The sequence below is a fragment of the Triplophysa rosa genome, unplaced genomic scaffold (genome assembly GCF_024868665.1).
Source record: "Triplophysa rosa unplaced genomic scaffold, Trosa_1v2 scaffold18_ERROPOS2012085, whole genome shotgun sequence".
Classification (NCBI taxonomy): Eukaryota; Metazoa; Chordata; class Actinopteri; order Cypriniformes; family Nemacheilidae; genus Triplophysa; species Triplophysa rosa.
Window position 1 is genome coordinate 127,459 of NW_026634202.1, and position 17,745 is coordinate 145,203.

General features: G+C 41.1%; 1 protein-coding gene and 1 long non-coding RNA gene across 3 annotated transcripts; one reads left to right on the top strand and one right to left on the bottom strand.

The window, feature by feature from the left end:
- The first annotated feature begins 997 nt into the window (after window positions 1-997).
- On the top strand, window positions 998-16,026 carry zgc:85932 (uncharacterized protein LOC405875 homolog). 2 transcript variants are annotated; one of them, XM_057327226.1, is made up of 20 exons: window positions 999-1,585; window positions 8,911-8,980; window positions 9,283-9,401; window positions 9,481-9,614; window positions 9,690-9,861; window positions 10,301-10,372; window positions 10,826-10,917; window positions 11,044-11,118; window positions 11,224-11,363; window positions 11,441-11,586; window positions 11,695-11,900; window positions 12,503-12,545; window positions 12,655-12,729; window positions 12,805-12,865; window positions 13,100-13,164; window positions 13,422-13,490; window positions 13,905-13,983; window positions 14,536-14,652; window positions 15,181-15,239; window positions 15,442-16,026. In XM_057327226.1, exons 1-20 carry the CDS (start codon window positions 1,358-1,360, stop codon window positions 15,466-15,468), a joined length of 2,049 nt encoding a protein of 682 aa, XP_057183209.1. In that variant the 5' UTR covers window positions 999-1,357; the 3' UTR covers window positions 15,469-16,026. The 2 variants fall into 2 exon arrangements, with proteins under 2 accessions (XP_057183210.1, XP_057183209.1); XM_057327227.1 differs by lacking the exon at window positions 10,301-10,372 and having other exon boundaries at window positions 998-1,585.
- Window positions 14,527-17,131, bottom strand: LOC130549878 (uncharacterized). The gene is made up of 4 exons (XR_008962288.1): window positions 16,860-17,131; window positions 16,305-16,612; window positions 15,477-16,205; window positions 14,527-14,641 (listed from the first exon to the last, which is right to left on the bottom strand). It is a non-coding gene; the product is annotated as an uncharacterized LOC130549878 (long non-coding RNA).
- Window positions 17,132-17,745: the final 614 nt, after the last annotated feature.

A 17,745-nucleotide genomic window follows, 5' to 3' on the forward strand; every position in this document is an offset into this window, starting at 1 on the left:
TTCAGGTTCTGTTTGACATTATTGGTGTTCACATGTGTGTAGCAGCTCATACATCTCCAGGCCATTTTAAAAATGCTCTTTTGCAGCTCTTCATGTCTTTCTGTGAAATGCTGTTGTTGATATACTCCTCATTTGAAAGTCACTTTGCATGAAAACCTTTGCTAATCGTATCTGGAGCAACTCTGATGTTCTCACGTGTGGTTTTATTGGAACAAGTAAGATCTGTGCTCATGAGTTGTATTTTTAAGTTAATGCACACACAACCAAAAGATGATACAATAATTTCAAACAAAGTGTGATTTTCAGATGCATATATCTATTGAAATGTAGCACTTATTGCTCATTTGAGATTTATACAGAGAGATGGAAATTTTTAATGGAGGGCTGAATTATATACTGAGTTTCTAATATAATGTTTGTTAAAACTGATACAAAAATGACCGCGTACTGAAACACATTCAACACTATGAGGTGCGCAGTACTCTCTCAAAATGGTGAACAGAATTCTTTGTTGGCTTGTATGGTTACATAAACAACCTTATATTCACAGTTCTTTGTAGTGGAAAAAAGGGTCTCCGGACTATAGAAACATAAAAAAGAAATAACCCTGGCTTTTTATTTTCTCCACCTTTATCTTTTGAGAGTGTACTTCCCCAAAACTTTTCAGACATGTTGTAAACATCGCAAAAATGTAAAGGAAACATAAAAAATTGAAGCACTGTGACATTATACTTATCTTAAGGGGCCCAAAAAATCATACAAAATATAGGCTAGTGTGATTTTTGTCTTGATTTTGAGCTGTATCTCGACCGCTTTTGTCATTTGCTTTTCTGCTGATCGAGTTCTGATCATAATAAAAAACAATACAAATGTGACCTTTAGTAAGGGCTCTATTGACAGCGGCGTGTTTGCAAAAAGGGCGTGTGTGCGTGCGATTGTGTTGACAGCCTCCGTTTGTAAAAGGAAAGTAAAACCTGAGATCATCTACATTGTGTGCTGCAGTGAGCGGTTCCCACGAAGAAGTAGGCCGAAACTGATGAACAACAAACTAAACGATGCTTATTTGAACGTATAAATGCAGAAAGATTTCTGTGAGGGTTTGGTTTGGGGATGTGGTTAATGGCAGAGAATAGAAAATATCATTAGGTCAGCATAAATCAATAGAAGTCTATAATAAAATGAAAACGAATATACTAAATAAAATATTTGCATATTTGGAAGAGTGTGTACAGGTAAGAGCAGGAGGCGGGGCTGAGCGCAGGTAAGAGACTCGAGACGAGGAAGACTCTCGTAACTCCCCGTCGAATCGCGCAGTTGAGCTTGAAATACAGTCTATTCATCCATACAGTCGCGCGCAATGAAATCGTTTCAGAAGCACGAGTTTGAGTTTAAATACGAAACTGAATCGACAGTGAGGAGAAAATCGAGCTCGTCTGAATCTCATCTGAATGTTTGGGAGCGCGTGAAGAGCCCGACACTCGAGTTTCCCCCCGGAATCCCACTGCAGGATGGACTCTATGTGGACTCTAACTTTTATTTCCAGCACATGCTGATTTCCCCCGACGTGGTTTGGAAACGACCGAAGGTAAAGCTCGAATTTAATTCTCAAACATTGACAAAAAATCACCAGCTAGCCTAGTTAACCAGAAAAGTTAAGCAGTTGTGTTTGCAGATGTGGATTTTGTGTTATTTTAGTATCACACTATTAAGGCCACAACTACAATGAAATAGTTTCTTACATCAAACATTATAGTAATTTAAAACATTAAAATGGTTTAACTTTCATGGCTGTATGAAATGTTTATATAAGATGCTGTAGGGTTAGTTATTGAGCAGATGCACATACCACAGGAGATGCCCGAGCACGCGTCTGCACAAACTGCCCGGAGGAAAACATTTTTTAATGAGAATGTTGGAAATTCTGTTCCTTCAGCATGTTTCAAAAAGCATATTCACTCGCATCTTGACTTAGATACAAATTCTGCATTGGTTCCTTAATTCGAGAAAATAATATCATTTTTGACTGTATGCTTGAGTGTATATGGATCTTTGGAGATTTAACCCTCTGGGACTCTTCGGTCATTTTTGGCCGAAAATGTTTACATTTTGAAATATTAAAAATCGTATAGCTTCATCAGAATGAGATGACAATTGAATACTTTTGTCATATTAGCTCTGTGAACAAGCAAACAAATGGACATGATTCGTGTATGTTAAAGGGTCACAAAAATAGTCACACTTTGCACCTTTGCGATCAAAAATGACCGACATAGGAAATGAATGGGAGATACAGTATGTGCAGAAAAAAGTGCACAGCATTCAAGGGGTGACACTCTAAAATATCAAGAGTGCAAAATAGTGACCCATGCACACACAAACACACACACTCAAAAAAATGAACTGGTAAGGCTGCAATAGAGCAAATTTTGGGAATATGTTAAATACATTTTAGATTAGATTAGATTCCACTTTATTGTCATTACACATGTACAAGTACAAGGCAACGAAATGTAGTTTTGTCTAACCAGAAGTGCAATAGCAGCAAGTGCAGGATATACAGCGGTTGCATAAGTGCAGAAAAAACAGTATTATGGAAGTAGTTTACAGATGAGTACTATGTACAATGAACATAATATACAGGTGGCTATTACTATAAACAGGAAATTTACAAATGGGTATATACAATGGTAAGTTATAGCAGTTATAGCAGTAGTGCAATGGATATAGAGTAGTGCAAATAAATGATGGACAGAAGCTATCTAAGTAACAGTGCAGTTAGTTATTGCAGAAGTTATTGCATATTTAGTTGAAGTACCGGAGTACAAAGATTCATGTGGAAACAGTAGGTACTGCAATGAACAGTCGGCAGTGCAAATGAAGTGCAAATGAACATTATATGTTATGAGTAGACAGTCCAGTAGAGCACTGAACTGTCCAGTAGTGCAAATAACAAAACTTAGCCAGGTGTGCAGTGAGGGGGGAGAGGAGAGTGAAGCGGTATATGAGGGCAGTGGGATCAGCGAGGGGTAGAGTTCAATAAAGAGACAGCTCTGGGAAAAAAGTGGTTCTTCAGTCTGCTGGTCCTGGTCCGGAGGCACCTGAAACGCTTGCCGGAGGGCAGGAGAGAAAACAGTCTGTGGGCGGGATGAGAGGAGTCCTTAAGAATGCTGCGAGCTCTACGCAGACAGCGTTTCCTCTGGATGTCCTCAATGGCTGGAAGTGGAATCCCTGTGATGCGCTAGGCAGTTTTCATCACCCGCTGCAGTGCCTTGCGCTCCCATACCATACTGTGACACAGTTGGTCAGGATGCTCTCTATTGTGCAGCGATAGAAGTTCACCAGGATAGCCGGGAACAGCTGGTTCTTCTTTAGTGTCCTCAGGAAGAAAAGGCGCTGGTGAGAATTCTTGAACAGGCTGGAGCTGTTGGTTGTCCAGGACAGGTCCGCCGAGATGTGGATCCCCAGGAACTTGAAGCTGGAGACATGCTCAACAGCCATCCCATTGATGTGGATGGAGTCATGTGTGCCTCTTGAAATCAATAAATGAAATAAAAATACAAAAGAGTCTCTCTCTCTCTCCCTCTCTCTCTCTCTGTCTCTCTCAGACTAGTGCTGTAGTACTCGAGTCCGGTCTCGGACTCGAGTCCGGACTCGAGACGTTTTTTTATGGTCTCGGACTTGTCTTGGACTCGTTGGTATTTGAACTCTGACTTGTCTCGGACTTGGTCATTGGTCTCGCAAATGTTCTAGTCGGTCTCGTCCGAGTCCAGCGATATATGTTTTATTTTCTCCTTCAAAACAAAACATTGATAGAGCAATATTCTTGTGATCCGAAAACTAATGATCCGAAAACTGTTGCCGACTCTCGACTCTAGAACGAGAGCTGCGCGTGCTCATAAGTTCTCTTTTCACACAGCAGTTCAGTTCAGTGTGTGCTGTTGTTGTAATTAAATAACTCCAGTATATTGGTTCAAGTCCGCGGGACTGTCATGCACGCCAGAAAGAGAATAACTGAATTAATTTGTGGATAATATTAAGTGTTTACGGGAGACGCTAAACGGGAACGATTCAGCTGAACTGGTTCGACCGGTTCACTAAAAAGAAAGAACCGGTTCGAATGAATGATTCGTCCGCGGTGCGAAACAGCATCAATCATTCATCAAGCACGATGTCAGCGAGCAGCGGCATAATACGGATTGGTTTTACAAACCATAATAAATGTATCGACAGTGTGCTTAAAAGGAAACTTTTTGCAACAAAACTTTCCCCGAAACATGTGGGACAACATCCAATTTCGTAAGACACCTGCAAAGGCATCACAAAGAGAGGTAAGTTAATGCCATGTTTCAGAGTTAGCATTGCATTTGAGTATTTTAGACAGTTTGGAAAGTAGGGCTTAAAGATAAGAATGATCGTATTTTTATTGTCATTGTGATGAACATGTTATTTAAGGATGGGCACCGACGTGCTTATAAACGTGCTTATAAACGAGCCGTGTAGCCTCTGCTCTTTCTAGCGGCTCCTCTATCGAACACGCACGTGCACGGGCAGGCGCGCACACGCACGTACGCACACACACGCACAAAAGTGTTCATTGCTGCACAACTTTGCTGTTAGGAGGGCTGATAAAAAAGTTCCTTAAAAAAGTAATAAACAGTTACACTTCGGCTTTGTGACTTTAGTGCTATACCTATATAGTAAAAATAAAATGACCTTATTTTATCTGCTTTTCGATCATTACAAACAATAATGAAAATGATTATCTTAGAATAGAAGATATGCTGTCTCTTGCATCACATAAATTATCAATAGTTAAGTATGTGGTCTTGTAGTCATGATTTTTTTCTGTCTCTGTCTTGACTGTCTCAATTGGACTCGGTCTTGACTTGGACTCGAACCTCTCTGGACTTGGACTTGACTTGGACTCGAACCTCTTTGGACTCGGACTTGACTCGGTCTCGACTAGTCCTGGTCTTGGACTTGTCTTGGACTCGACAATGGTGGACTTGACTACAGCCCTATCTCAGACACACACACATGCATGCGCACATACACCCACACACAGGAACCTAGAAGTTACACCATGTCATTACACATGTTTTTAACCAGATGGCACACAGTAAAATCGGCAGTGTTAAAAAAGGTCAATCAAATTAACACTCACGGTGTATATATAATCCACACTCTCAAATTGTGGATTATATAAACACTGTGACAGTTAATTTGACCCTTTTTAACTCTGGCAATTTTGCTGTGGACTAATATTGTTGTGATTCTGCCTCATCTTGCCATGTCTTTCTCGATCTTGTGGCAGAATCACGGCAGGATCCCTTGTTATATGTGGAGAGAGAGAGATTTTGACCCTTTCGGCCTTCCATATCCTCTCTCTCTCTCTCATGTCGCGTCTTTAAGCCCCGCCCTCTCGTTCCCTCGTTAGCTTCTCCTTAGTGTTTGATCCTTGTCACCTGCCCATCACCCTCCCTGTGTTATCATCCCTCGTTTGTATTCCCCTATTTAAAGCCTCTGTTTTTCCTGTCCTGTGTCGGTTCATTGTTTCCTGTATGCTGTAAACGTCCGTGAAGTTCTCATTTCCTGCCTTGTCTTGCCCTACCTTGCCCTGCCCTACCTTGCCCGTTTTTTGAGTTTGGTTTTGTTTATGATTTGTAGTTCTCGTTTTGCCCCCTTGTGGGAAGTTTTTTGTTTATCTTTTGGAAACTCTTTTTTTTAATATAGTGTTTTGTTACCCCATCGTGGGCCTTTGTTTTGTTATATAAATAAACCTTTTGTGTTAACCCCTTATTGGCTGCCTGCATCTGGGTTCTTCCCACACTATCATAACAGAATGAACTGACCACAAGAGAACCCAGCAGGCAGCACAGACGTGAGGCGGTGGCCGTGTACTTCCAACCCGGAGTGGTGGAAGGCCATAGCCTCACAGACCCATGCTGGAGGTGGCCCATTCATCCTGCGTCAAGCACCGTCACACCATCCGCCTCACCCCCTGCAGCCTCGCCTCCAGCCAGCCTCGGTGGCAAGCGGGGGAGACGAGAGTCCTGGGGGTCCTCGTCAGAGACCTCCAACACCGAGCCTGCCATGCCCTTCACCTCCTTCCTCCAGCCGACCACCAGACGGGTGGCTCGGCTGAAGAAGAAGAGACAATGGAGGGGGGCACGGAATCCAGCCCAGCCGGGGCAGCCGGTGTCCAGTCCGGCGCAGTCGGGGTCCAGTCCCGTGTCCCAGCCGGTGATCCAGCCGGCGTCCCAGCCCGGTGCAGCCGGCGTCCCAGTCCGGTGCAGCCGGCGTCCAGTCCGGTGCAGCCGGCATCCAGTCCGGTGCAGCTGGGATCCAGTCCTGTCCAGCCGGTGTCCAGTCCGGTGTCCAGTCTGATGTCAAGTCCGGTGCAGCCAGCGCCCAGTCCGGCGCAGCCGGTGTCAAGTCCGGGATCCAGTCCGGTGATTCAGCCGGCGTACCAGCCGGCCTTCCAGCCGGTGATTTTGCCGGTCTTCCAGCCGGTGACTCAGCCGGCGACTCTGCCGGTGACTCTGCCGGCCTTCCAGCCGGCGACTCAGCTGGCAGTCAGTCCGGTCCCTAGCCATGTCCGGCCGGCAGCCAAGTCTACCCCCACCAAGGCCCCTGGGACTCCATGCTCTCTAGCGCCCTCCCGGACTGTGAATCCCCCACCCAGCCCCACCCCTTTTGGACTTCCCCCATGAACTTTGTGATTCCCCACCCCCCCTCCCAAGTTTGTTATTTTTATTATGCCACCCTAATCCTAGTGTCATGTTTGCCTGTCTGCCCCTGATTTTGCTCACTATGTTTTTCTGGTTCATGTCATTGTCTCAGTCTGTCTTGTCCTGTTAGTCACCTTGAGGAGCGTCAGTATGTCGCTCCTTAAGGCGGGGGTTCTTTCATAATTCTGCCTCATCTTGCCATGTCTTTCTTGATCTTGTGGCAGAATCACGGCAGGATCCCTTGTTATATGTGGAGAGAGAGAGATTTTGACCCTTTCGGCCTTCCATATCCTCTCTCTTCGGTGTCGCGTCTTTAAGCCCCGCCATCTCGTTCCCTCGTTAGCTTCTCCTTAGTGTTTGATCCTTGTCACCTGCCCGTCACCCTCCCTGTGTTATCATCCCTCGTTTGTATTCCCCCTTTTAAAGCCTCTGTTTTTCCTGTCCTGTGTCGGTTCCTTGTTTCCTGTATGGTGTTAAACGTTAGTGAAGTTCTCATTTTCCTGCCTTGTCTTGCCCTACCTTGCCCTACATTGCCCGTTTTGTGAGTTTGGTTTTTTTATGATTTGTAGTTCTCGTTTTGCCCCCTTGTGGGAAGTTTTTTGTTTCTTTTGGAAACTCTTTTTTGTTATAGTGTTTTGTTACCCTATCGTGGGCCTTTGTTTTGTTATATAAATAAACGTTTTGTGTTAACCCCTTATTGGCTGCCTGCATCTGGTTTCTTCCCCACACTATCATAACAAATATGCTTTTCAAAGATTGGATTTTAACGGCCTGGTCTCTGTTGATAATAATTATAGCATAAATATTAACTAGTATCTTAAAATTCTCTCAAAATGCAAAAAAAGAAATATTTTGAACAAAAATGTATTACATACATTTTCCTGAAAAAAGTTACAGGAGCCAAGTGTGACCGCGAAGGAGCCAAGTGTGACCCCTAAATGAAGAGGCCCAGTAAACTGAATGAAATAACAATTAATTGGAAAATGTTTGTATAAAGTGTTTGATTTATCACTATTCATTCCTTGTTTTGTTAGATACTGTATCTTAATTATCAAATACAAGTAACAAAAAGGCTTTCCATGTGTTACCTTTATAACAAATTTTTTATGTTTGACTGTAATCATAATGCTAAACTTGGTACTTATCAAACCAAAAATATCTAAAAGTTGACAAAAAGTTGAAATAAATCTTCTTTGAGATTGTCTAAATGTACATTCAAAACCTAAGTCATATCTTAACTACGGAATTCACAAACTACACTATAGAGGGCTATACTGGAACCTGGTTACTCCATTACATATGCCACTACACACGTTTTTGCCTTTTTTACAACCAGAAGGCTCTAATAAAAAATGTTCAAAAAATGGATTTTAATAGCCTGGTCTCTTTTTTAACCTAAAATAATGCATTAATTGAAAAATTCTTTAAAAAATGAATTAAGCCAAGTGTGACCCCTAAACAAAGAGTCCCAGAGGGTTAAGGAGTTCTTGGTGTTACATTGTAATTGATTGTATTAGTTTCTTGGTGCCAAAAGCATTTGAAATATTGTAGGTTTTATAAAGATCTCTACATTTTTAAGATTGCCATCAAACATTTGATAGAATAAAATAGAATAGAATAGAATAGAATGAGCTTTATTGGCCAAGTATGTTTCCACATCGAGGAATTTGTTATAGTGACAGAAGCTCCACAGTGCAACAGAAAGACAGCAACAGGTCAGAACACAGATGAAAAAAATAATAATAATAATATTATACAATAATATAGAAATAGGCAATGTACAAAACAGCAAAAACACAATATACAATATAGACAATTATGTATGTACAGGTCTGATATGTGCAAATTTGGTGAACAAATAATGTAAAATAGAGTTGTGTGTTCCGCGTTTAATGTCAAGTGTTTATAAGATGGATTGCCTGAGGGAAGAAACTGTTCCTGTGTCTGGTCGTTCTGGTGCTCAGTGTTCTGTAGCGTCGACCAGACGATAACAGTTCAAAATGATAGGATGTATTTTAAAATCATCACTATTTTTTGACACTTTTGGTGCTTATTTGTGATATCACCCAAAAAATGACGCTCTGCCAGAGCATTCTGCTAAACGTGTTTCCCACAGAAGAAAGAGAGTTGTGTTTTTACTGCAGTTAAGGATGGTTTTCTTCTACTGTCTCACCTGCAGGAGATCTGCGAGTCTCCTCAGTTCATCGTGAATGGAGCCACACATTTGGACATCTGCCAAGGACATCTGAGTGAGATTTGCTATAATCATGAATCATTTAACCAATAACAATACAGATTGACAATCTACAGGTGCTTCAGGTTCAAGTGGTTCATAAAAGAAGCTGAGATATCAGACAGATGAGATATTTCGTACAGCAGTGCTTCTCCTGATGTGCTGTGAAAAATAATACGAAAAATAAACAGTCTGTTTATTTTTGTTAACTATTTTGGTACTGTGTTGAGTCTCTTGGGTCCTGAAGCAAACCATGTTTGGAGCAGATGGAAATTCATAAAGCAGAGAATGTTATTGTGTTGTATTGTTGTGTCACAGGTGACTGCTGGTTCTTGTCGGCGGTGGCGTCCCTCTCTCTATATCCGTCTCTAATGGAACGTGTCGTCCCGCCGGGTCAAAGCTTTCAGCAGGGATACAACGGCTGCTTCTTCTTTCAGGTTTGTGTCACATGTTACCCAATGGTGTGAATGTGTTCTTGAAGTTCACAATGGGTAACAGGTGCATTTGTGTCTGTAGTTTTGGCAGTATGGCGAGTGGTGTAAGGTTCAAGTGGACGACCGTTTGCCCATGCGTGACGGTCAACTGATGTTTCTGAAGTCTTCAGACAAAAGCGAGTTCTGGAGCTCGTTGCTGGAAAAAGCTTATGCCAAGTCAGTGATACTATGAGAGACATGAATGCACATCAACAGCCTTTATTAGTACTTAACCTCGTCTCTCTGTCTCAGGCTGAAGGGTGGATACACCGCTCTGAACATGGGTTTTCCTCATGAGGCGATGGCGGACATGACCGGCGGGATTACTGAAGTCTTTACGGTGGGGTCTCTGTCACGGGATCTGGGCTCTTTCTTACGCTGCCTGCTGCAGAAAGGAGCTCTCATCAACTGTGCCAACTCTCAGGTGTACTGTCTCTTTAAGACGCTTATTTAAAGGGACAATCACCCAAAATGAAAACTCCTCCTGTTGTTTCAAACCCATGTGACTTGACTGACTTTTGAGCTAAAAATGACCCCAAAAAGCATCGAAATGCTGCTTAATATATGAATCATTCTTTTTTAGAAGAACACAATAGACATATCACCTCTCTCTGTCATTCGTGTTTTGCGAATAAATGGAATAAATGATCATTCATAAATACTATTTAGTTATGAGCCCATATGTTGGAAATGAAGACAATATTTGGTTCTGATATTTATCCTGCTGACATTATTAGTAAATGGTGCAGATGTATGTCGTGCATGTCTTCATGTTTGTCCTTGTTGTGTTCTTACTAAAAAGGATTTTAACTGTGTTCTAAAAAAGCTAGATTTTTCACCTATTATCTTTGTGTCTTGTGTAGGGTGCTCTTGAGAAAAGTAATGGCTTTGGGATTCTGTTCAGACATGCCTATTCTGTCATGGGTCTGGAGACAGTGAGACAAATATTTTACCTATTTTGCTTCCCCCTCCCCATTTTTACACCCATAACTCCAGCAGAGGGCGCCATATAATAAAGAAAGAGGGTGTGTGTGATTTCAAATGCATACTACTGTTTCTAAGTACTATGCAGTATGTATACTATACAGTGCACAGAATAAAATTTTGTCTATACAATAGTTGATGATGCTGATCCTAAAATTTGCTCTACAACAGAGCACACTGCTGTATCCCACAATGCATTGTGCTTGATTCATGGACTTCCATTTCCCCTTGTGTCAGATTCATTTTGAATCATTATTTGACTGTCAAAGAGCTATATTTATTGGGCTTTTTGTGCCTTTATTTTTTAGAGAACTGAGTTTGTGTGATTGGCGCCCTCTAATGGACAATATCACACTGCAGTGTCTCATTCAGTCACTGAGGAAAGTTTGATTTGTGTTTTTCAGATACAAACTAAAACTGGTCCCGTTGAGGTGGTGCGGGTTTACAACCCGTGGGGTCACTCTGAGTGGGAGGGGCCCTGGAGTGACAAATCTGGGTATTTTATACACACTGTATTTGTATGTGCATATGCGTGTCTTTGTTGATTTGTTTGTTAATGTGTATTCCTGCTTTAGTTGTATCTTTGTATGTGTTTGTATTGAGGTTGTGTATTTGTGTGTAGGATTGAGTGGCTTACGGTGAGCAAAGAAGAACAGAACCGAGTGCAGAGAATCAATCTGGATGATGGGGAGTTTTGGTGAGCCGGGCTCATCGCAGATTGGCTGATTCATACATTGGCCGTTTACATGTGGTTTTCACAACATCTTCTATCTCTACCTGTCTCGCTCTCTCTTTTCATCAGGATGGCTCTGTCAGATTTCCAGCACAACTTTGACATCATGGAGGTGTGTCACCTGAGCGATGACACTTTGAGTGCAGGCGGAGCCATCAAGCGGCCTTGGCACTGCACATCGTATCACGGAAAATGGATCCCTTTTCAAGGTACATAACCACACGTATGTACACATACACAAACTAACATATACACATATAATTAACGAGTGTGTGTGTGTGTGCAGATCCACCGCAGTACAAGCTCACGCTGCTGGAGGAGGACGATGACCCCAGTGACCCCGAGCTAACATGCTCTTTCCTGTTGGCGCTCATGCAAAAACAGACTCGTAAGAGTGGACAGCTGCTGCCTGTTGCTTTGCTGATATACAAGGTACATGTGTGTATTTGTTTATGTTTTGTGTATATTATTATTATTATCTCAGATGGCGCACACACGTAATGCTCTTAAAAATGGAAATTGTTTGTGTGTTGTAATCAGGTGGGATCTGAGGGTGAGTTTGTGTCCTCTCGGGATCTGTCTCACATGAGACCTGTGATCAAGCACAGTGATGAGCAGCGCCGGGAGGTCGTGTTGCGCGGTTGCCTGGCACCGGGTCATTACATCATCATTCCTGCCACCTCAGAGGGCAATAGGATGGGAGAATTTCTCCTGAGAGTTCTGACGGAAAAAGGAAACCACACCGTGTAGGAGCACACTCACATCTCTGTAGTCTCAGTGAGATCGAATGAAAAGCATTCAGAAGAATCTCAGTTGTTTCTCATAGACATCAATCAAAATCAGAAAATTTTGCTTAAGTCTCATCTGTGTCTCGGATATTTCTCCTGAGAAAAAGAGTCAGAAATGGCACAAATGTCTCTATCATTAGAGTTTCAGAAGAGATGTGAACAATGTCTCAAACTGAGCTCAGATTTGTCAAGTCTGCAAAGCCAATATTATTGAAGATCTCAATATGAACTCAAACATTTCTCATCAAATTTACGCAAATCCAGATTATTTGACCTCTACAATCTACTTTCATTTACACCTCCATACTCTTCATGTGTTTACACAACTATAGTCTCATTTGAGACCTTTTTATTTCTCATGAGATGTTGATACTTAAATGAAACACAACTGAGAACTCCATCCAATCTCCTGAGCATTGAAAGAGCAACATCTGAGCAATAACATACTCCTGAATAAATGAGAAATGCATCATTTTCAGCACCATAAACTGGATCAGGATTTTACCTGTAAAGTGAAAGTTTTACCTACAGTAAATGTTGTTGAATGTGTGTGTTTGCAGGCCTGTTAAGAAGCCTTTAACAGACGTGATCTCACCCTCAGAGGTAAATTAATGAATTCATATGGCATCACTGTTTTGATTATTTATTTTTATCATGATGACTGTTTTATGTCTTGTTTCTAATTCTTTATTTTTATATGTACTGTATGTAGCCATTGTCTCCACGTCTGTCAGGACTCCCGTCTATTACTGAAGCTAAAGATCTCTTCATGAAACACTGTACCAAGGTAAAACATGTCATTTGCACATCTAATGCCTAATTTGCACGTATATATGTTTATGGTTTGTACATGTGTCTGTAGGGATCTTTCTGTAGGCCGCTGGATCTGTATAACCTGCTGACGGAAGCCATTGTGAAGGGAGGTGAGAACATGTTTTCATTGAACACTTTTTTTAATGTGTTTTTCATCTCTGCACTGTTTTTCACCAGATTTGCATGTTAACGCATGAAGCCGTTGGCGAGAGAAGTCAGGTTTACAGTTCTGCTTACAGTTAATGCAAGCGTTTGTTTAGTGAGAAGTGATGAAAACTTCACAGGACGTGAAGCGCTAACCAGTGAGGAAGTTTCGTGACAGTTTCTTTTTTCTTTTGGGTCAGTCTTTGCAGGCAGTGAGAAGAAATTGAGTTTGGAGATCTGCAAGAGCTTTGTGGTGCTCATGGACGTATCCTGCACGCTATGTCCTAACAAGTGTACTTGTCACTATGACATCGTAGTGTTGGTTTTCACAGTTAATAATTAGGTTTGCTCCCTTAGATCAAACTTGTTATAGATTTGCACAGCAGAAATAAATATTTAAAGAGATGGTTTGGAATATAGCCAGTGTCTTATCTCAGTTGCGTGAGTGTGGGTGTGCTGGTTTATGGTGTGTTTGAACAGATTGGGTGGAGATCAGTATGTCACCTTAACTGCACCAATCAGAGCAAAGGAACGGGTCACCTCGACTGGATGGAATTCCAGGCATTGTGGGAAAAACTCCGCAAGTGGACGGTGAGGATGTTTCTCTGGAAAATTAAAGTATATTTTACCATGGTAAGGGATAACGAATGGGTTTTGCCACAGGATTTCAAAACACTGTGGTGTTGTGTGTTGAGTAAACCCAAAATCATTGCTTCACCTTTCACCTCTGACCTATTTACTGCTCTGCTGTGAGTTTGTCCTGATGGAAGAAAAATGCAATACATATTACTTTATATGCACACATTTTTTTTCCACAGCTCTTACAAGGATTATATCAGACGTCAACAATGCAAATGATTGTTTGGTTCAAATTAATTTCCATATTGCCATTTCCAATATTGCATTACATCAAAGCCGTTTAACAGTAAATACAGGGAAGTGAAGTAAATGAATAAGAATAAGAAAAGATTGTGCCACTATTTGCTCTGGCTGTTTGTTTTCTAGGGTATTTTCATGACATTCGACAAAAACAAGAATCACACGCTGGAGTACCAAGAAATCCCACAGGCTCTGACAGCAGCAGGTGAAACTGACACATTCATATAAATGTACACACGCACTGATACACACACACACACGCACGCACATACATGTTGGGTTTCCATGTTTTATGGGGACATTCCATAGATGCAATGGTTTTTATACTGTACAAACTGTATATCTGTATCATATTCCCTACCCCTAACCCACCCCCGAAACCTAACAATCACACACAACTGTCTGCTCTTTTAGATTTTCAAAAAAGTTAATTCTGTATGATTTATAAGCTCGTTTCCTCATGGGGACAAAAAAATGTCCCCACAAGGACAAGGATTTTGGATATTGCCATCTTTGTGGGGACATTTTGTCCCCACACCGTAGGGTTTACCCTTCCCACACACACACACACACACACACACACACACACAATGACATAACAGTTAATTTCTTCAGAATTTCACATAAAGTGATGGGTATTGTCATACAATGATATCAGGCTAGTGAATCTGTTTTGATTTTGTGTTAACACACCCAGCTGTCAGACGTCGGTTCATTCATGTGTTGTGTTTCTCTGTGATCGTCTGCTCTGGTCTAGGCATAAAGGTGGACGATTTCATACTGCAGCTGATCAGCCTGCGTTACACAGAGCCAGATCTGACCGTCAGTTTCCCAGGATTCCTTTTCCTTCTCCTCAAACTGGACTGCATGATCAGTAAGAGAACAAACACACATCACAGAGAAATGAACACTAAATGCACAACTGTAAAAAAATGGTAATGTGCGAAAATGACAAAACAGTGGCATTCATTTGATAAAAGATAAACAAACACACACAAATTTAAAGAGTACATAACATGAGATCAGATTTTGGCAGGCTAAGACTGCCTGCCAAAACTTCACTCTTCTCCCCCAAACACTGTAGCTCGTGAGCCTCATTCGTGGTAGACCAATCACAGCCGACTAGGCTAGCGGAATGGAGGGGATTAGACAGATAGATTGCAGAATGAATCATTTGAGAGTCAGTCAAGAAGTAAGGTAAGAATAAATGCCTATTATTATGAAATAACAGTGTTTTTACACCTTCTATGTACTTGCTGGACACTCCATAAACCAAAGTAGGGCATTAAAAATCCCTAGTTATGTACTCTTTAAAATGATGCAATACAAACAATGCAAACTGATTCATGATTAAGATTAATTGTATTTGGCAGCTGTATGTGTTTTTGTTTGTCTTTTTCAGGTAAGTTTCGGTCCTTTGATATCGTGGGGGTGGGAATGATTACAGTCAACTGCCGACAGGTAAAAAAAAACTCGATATGAACCCTCAACACAAACACACTGTATATTTAATCCTTTAAAGCTTTTTGATGTGTGTAGTCCAGCCCCTATAATTCTTCATAAGTGATTGTGTGACATGACAACATTGAGTTTTGAAGCTGAACAGATGTATGTAAAATGTGATCTTTAAAATATTCATGATATCTTTCCTTTTAATTTGTAGTTCTTGACTATGACCATGTACAACTGAACTCATACCAGCTGTGGGATCTCGTGTTGAGCTACTGTACACATCTTCATCTGTTCTTGTTCCAGCCCCCCGAAGAGTCCGACTATTAACCTTAGTTTACATGTCAGGGTCTACAGTATATCACACAGAAGATGAAAGACACATCATGAATGTGCTTCACTGAATCATTTTACTATGAAAATTAGGCGTCCTTAACATTTCAACATATTCATTTCTGCACGTTGACACGAGTTTCTCTTTTTTTTACATTTTTGTATTTCTGCATGTTGACATCAGTTTTATTGCTTCAGATTAAACCAAATGTTTCTAGTACCTGCCATTTTACATGCACAATTGTGATTGTATGATGTGTTTCCCTCCTCGTCTGTGCCGGTGGCCTGACCTGTTCATACGATTCATTTTTCACAGCATATAAGACTGAAAATTATGACAAACTTTACATTCCAGCTCAGGGGAAGCAACAAAATACAGAGGGTGTACTGTTCTCTTTATATGTTTTGCTTCTTTGAGCGTGTAATATAAATAAACAGCAAGCCAAACTCTGTACAAGAGCCAGGATATGAGCGTCTTGCTCCTTTAATGATCCAATGTATAGTTTACATAGACAAACTCAATACACCCCTTTTCACAATGACGTCACTTAACTTCCGCCTTTTTGCAAAGCAGTGTATCATAACATCCGTCTTGAAACAAACAAGAAGAAGAAGCAGAAGAAGAACTTCCGTTTTGCCGTCGCGCTGGAATTTAACAACAGTGAGAAAAAAAAAGGACAGAACACGTATTCAAGTACTTATCCTAGCACCTTCGCTAACACAAAAAGAAGACAAAACACTTACCTTCATAATCAAACAGGTACTGTTCAATGAAGAATTTGTATCCTTTCTCTAGCTTTGATCTTGTCCTTAGCAAAAATTTGTCTGCAAGACGTTGTACATCATCTAGACGTATTTGTGGCAGATGTGCAAGCCACTTGGTAAACTCCATTCTGAGACGCTAGCGGAAGTAACTTCTTGAGTTTTACTGGCGGTTGGCAAATCAGCTTATAGGTGCATTACCGCCAACTTATGAACTGTAGTGCTTAGCGGCAGAACGGAAGATACGTGACGTCATGTGAAAAGGGCGTATAGCCATTGAACTGAGTAAACTGTAAATAAATGAAAGAAAAATAGAAATGTATTAATGTTCTAATGACATCATACTTAATATCAGTACAACAAGCTGAAAATATACAAATACACTGCTAACATCGTAAGGTAGAAACATATCACATTATCAATGTAGCGCATTAGCACCGATCGCTAACAACATAAACATCGTGGTCAATTCACATATAAACTGAAAATACTCATAGTTATATACACTACATAGATGGATGACATTAATAAACTTACAGCCATTGCTTCCGACAGGGTTTGGAAGAAGGATTATCAGATACAATATAACGCTTGTAGAGAGCTCGCTGCGCCTTGCGATCGCTACTTCCCGTTTCCCAACGTGCCCTGCTCACAGAACCATGTCATAATAAAAGTCTGCGCACGGGAATTAACATAACATCAGCAGGTAAAACGTAATGTACTCAGAACATCAATTGTGTACATTTTATTCGTATAAACATATGCAAATATCAATCATAACTTATACATAGCCTCTAACAGAGGCAGAACAGAGGGTACTGATTCCAAAGTATCAGATATTTATTAATTTAGCAGGTTTTAGCCGGCAGACTCCAAAGCAAAAGATTTAAAATATTTTCACTCCCTTTTCTATTTTCTCCACCCAATATGAGAGGATCCGCCCACTGCAAGTGTCACTAAGTGCGACATCTCTGTCTGTACATGTCTTCATTGAACACTGTGTGGCGCGCTTGAGCATGCATGTTTTTTATTCAGATAAAAAATGTAATTTTAATTTGCGTCTTATGAAATTTGGACAAATAACGGACAATAGTGTCTTGTTTTAGCGTGATAATTTGACAAAATGAATTTTTGGTTTTTAGTCTAATTTTAATGAAAAACCAGGGGACCCCAAATTCCTTATTTTAGACCTTATGAGGGGTCCGGGACCACCCCAGTCTCCCCTCAATTCAAACACTGATGTTTTTAGTCTAGTTTTAATGAAAAATTTGGGGACCCCTGTCCCCCTCAATTCAAACCCTGGTTTTATCAGAGTTGGGGCTGAACTCGACAGGAAAATGGATCTTGCAAGCCAGATTTGAGCATCACTGCAATAAAGGAACGGGTAGCATTCCTGACATGCACTATATCTAACGTCACAACT

What these genes read in the sequence shown, in the direction of transcription:
- zgc:85932 (XM_057327226.1), top strand. Translation starts at nt 1,358, where the DNA reads ATGAAATCGTTTCAGAAGCACGAGTTTGAGTTTAAATACGAAACTGAA. An exon ending in TGGTTTGGAAACGACCGAAG is followed by an intron (nt 1,586 to 8,910) that starts GTAAAGCTCGAA and finishes TCTCACCTGCAG; the next exon opens with GAGATCTGCGAGTCTCCTCA. An exon ending in TCAACTGTGCCAACTCTCAG is followed by an intron (nt 9,862 to 10,300) that starts GTGTACTGTCTC and finishes TGTCTTGTGTAG; the next exon opens with GGTGCTCTTGAGAAAAGTAA.